Source organism: Sitodiplosis mosellana, unplaced genomic scaffold (assembly GCF_009176505.1).
Source record: "Sitodiplosis mosellana isolate CC-2019 unplaced genomic scaffold, AAFC_SMos_1.0 Smas_scaffold_6620, whole genome shotgun sequence".
Classification (NCBI taxonomy): domain Eukaryota; kingdom Metazoa; phylum Arthropoda; class Insecta; order Diptera; family Cecidomyiidae; genus Sitodiplosis; species Sitodiplosis mosellana.
Genome location: NW_022601808.1, coordinates 1 through 3,290, shown reverse-complemented (window position 1 = coordinate 3,290; position 3,290 = coordinate 1). Strand labels below are relative to the sequence as shown.

The 3,290-nt window shown below is 45.4% G+C and overlaps 1 protein-coding gene across 1 annotated transcript; it reads right to left on the bottom strand.

The window, feature by feature from the left end:
- Nucleotides 1–94: 94 nt before the first annotated feature.
- LOC129579832 (uncharacterized) lies at nt 95–3,260 on the bottom strand (the record flags this gene model as incomplete). The annotated part of the gene is made up of 1 exon (XM_055470010.1): nt 95–3,260. A coding segment is annotated over exon 1 (3,117 nt), but the record flags the coding sequence as incomplete, so codon positions are not given.
- Nucleotides 3,261–3,290: the final 30 nt, after the last annotated feature.

Genomic DNA, 3,290 nt, shown 5'->3' with positions numbered 1-3,290 from the left:
TAACTCCCAATCGAGCATACGCCACCACTTGTCGGAATGGAGTAGGAGTCGTTAGTTTATCGCTTGCCCCGTCAAGTATGGCGTGTATTTCTACCTGTAGCCGCTCCATTGTTTTATTGTCACCAATTATGTGATGCATCAATTGTAATGCTATCCAGTTCCCATCAGTCGTTCGTGCAGCTATCAAACGCAAGAGCGGTGCCTGTGACAAGTCTAACCGGTAGTGACGAGAATTAAATTGGTGAATCAACTTATCAAGTGCAGATTCAACAGTATCATTGAACGTAAGCTCAGTAAGTAATGAAGGAACCTGTCGCAAAACGGTCTGTGCCGGTTCATTAAGACCTGCCCAGACAAAGACGGTTCGCAGAATATCATGCCTTTCCATCACTCGCTGTAAAGCGTTCGCATAGCGTTCCATTGTTGTCCGATCAATAAAACTCATTCGGCTTACTGTTAAATAAGGGTCGCCCTCTTCGGCCATCAGATGATGGAACAACATCCCGCTCTGTAATGGAGCCAATCCATAAATATCTTGGATATTACCTACTCCACCTGGTACTTGTGCAATAATTATATCGATCTCAGCCTGAGTAAGATTAATAAGTGACAACATTTCTGGAGTAATCTCGGTGCTGTTTGTGGTAATCAGATTGAGCGGAATATTCACTGATTGATAAGAGGTGAGAGTTGCAGCCAAAGTGGCCAAGTTTGAAGCATCAAAAACCTCACGTACGGCGGTCTGCAAGCCGACCATTCTCAACTGCGCTAATAACTGTACGACCAACAAAGAATGGCCTCCCAATGCAAAGAAATTATCATGTCGGCTGATACGCTCAATGCCAAGCAATGCACTCCAGATATCAGCCAGTTTTTCTTCCATTTCACCCTGTGGAGCATCATATAGTTGGCGAGCAAACGCCCCATCATCCGGAGCCGGTAGTGCTCGTCGATCTAGTTTCCCATTACGTGTGAGCGGTAAGGATGGTAGGCACACATACGCCGATGGTACCATATAATCAGGCAGTAAAGCCGATAAATAGGTGCGTAGATCCTGTGCTATTGATGTATTCACATCGGTCACTATATAAGCTACCAGACGAGCATCTGATCCATTGCCGTAAGATTGTACGACCGCCTCTTGCACCTGAGGATATTTGACTAGGTGAGCCTCAATTTCGCCTAATTCAATTCGGAAACCACGTATTTTCACTTGCTGATCGATGCGCCCCAAATAGACCAGATTACCATCAGGCAAATATCGTGCTCGGTCACCAGTACAGTACATGCGGTCCGCTGGATTGTCACTGAATGGGTTGGTACGGAAACGTTCTGCGGTAAGTTCAGGACGATTTAGATAGCCACGGGCCACGCCAGCACCACCGATATACAGTTCTCCTTCGGCTCCTAGTAGCACCGGGTCACCATATGAATCCAGCACATACGCACAAAGATCTGGGAGTGGTCTCCCAATTGAGTAAACGTCTTCGATAGCATTCAATGGTTGGTAGGTAGCATGAACTGTTATTTCCGTGATGCCATACATATTCACCAATAATGTTTGACTTTTTGTGTTCAGAGGTATATCAAACCAGTCCTTCATAATCGATGGATCTAACGCTTCGCCACCAAATATTACAAATCGCAGACGGTCTGGTCGTGAACTCATATTTTTTGACCGCATAAGCATTTTAAACGACGATGGGGTTTGATTCAACACAGTAATACCCCTAGTACAGATGCAATCATAAAATTCGTCCGTGGAACGAGTGATATTGTATGGTACAATCGACAGTTGACTTCCATTCAATAATGCGCCCCATATTTCCCATACGGAAAAGTCGAAAGAAATAGAATGGACGAGAGACCACTTGTCTTCTTTGCCAAAACTAAATTTGTGACGTGCAGCCTCAAATAGTCTTACGATTTGTTGATGTTCAACCATTACTCCCTTCGGTATGCCTGTTGAGCCAGACGTGTAAATCACATAGGCCAAATGCGCTGAAGTGACTCCCAATTTGGTTATTTCTGGATTATCGATTGGCAAATCGGAAGGCAACGGTGTTTCCAAGTCCATCACAGGTACTTGATGGTCTCCGAGTGCTTTCCGGCCAGTAGCGTCTGTCAACACGAATATTGGGTCAGCATCCTGTAGAATATGATTCAAACGTTCACTTGGATAGGCTGGATCGATAGGCACATAGGCGCTGCCTGCTTTTAAGATGCCCAATATGGCTACGAGCATTGTTGTACCGCGGTCAACACAAAGTGCAATGCGATCATCCGGTTTGACACCCTTGGCGATCAGGTAATGAGCCAGTCGATTGGCGTGGGTGTTGAGTTCTTTATAGCTTAAAATCTCTCCATCATACTCCACAGCATTTGATAGGCTATCACGTTCCACCTGATCCTCGAATAATTGATGAAGGCAGTGGGAGTTTGAATAATTATCTGTGTTCTGATTCCATTGATGCAGCAGCAACATACGTTCTTCTGGTGGCATCACTGTCAATGTTCGAATTGGTTGTTGGGGTGTTTGTATAAGCGTATCGGATATTGATTCCAAAGCTTGTTTCATATAGGCACAGATTCGAGCCGCTGATATTGGGGACACTACTTGGACCGACAAGCTCAAAGCATGATCATTATCATCCAATGACATGGTCAACGGATAATTAGTTCGCCCTTCACTGCCCAAGTAGGTGACTCCAGGAAATGAATTTTCGAATTGGCTAGTCTGCTGATTATGGCGATAGTTCAACAGTGCACTGAACAGAGACAGGCCAGTTGGAATTCCACTGCAACGTTGTGCTAAAACAAGCGGTGCGTGTTCGTGTGCCAACAATGCACTTAAGCGACCATGAGTGTGGCGTACTGCGATTTCGATGCTCTTCTCATCAATATCTAATCGCAGTGGGAGTGTGTTAATCATCGGTCCCATTGCCTTGTCGTTTCCCTCTCCAGCTTGTAAACGACCGAGTAATACAGTGCCAAAAACTACTGCTTCACGACCGCTCGCTCGAGAAAGTACTTGTGCCCAGGCAAGATGACACAGACTGGACAGACTGACCCGTAAATGCCGTGCATGTCCTCTTAATTGATCAATCAAATCTTGCGGCAATTTCAGCTGTTCCTCACAAATGTTGGAACCATTTGAAACACTGTGGCTCAAACCAAATGGCAAAATTGGTTCATCAATATCGCCGAGCATTTCAGTGAAGAACCGTTTATGCTGAGCTGGCTTAACTCCCAATCGAGCATACGCCACCACTTGTCGGAATGGAGTAGGA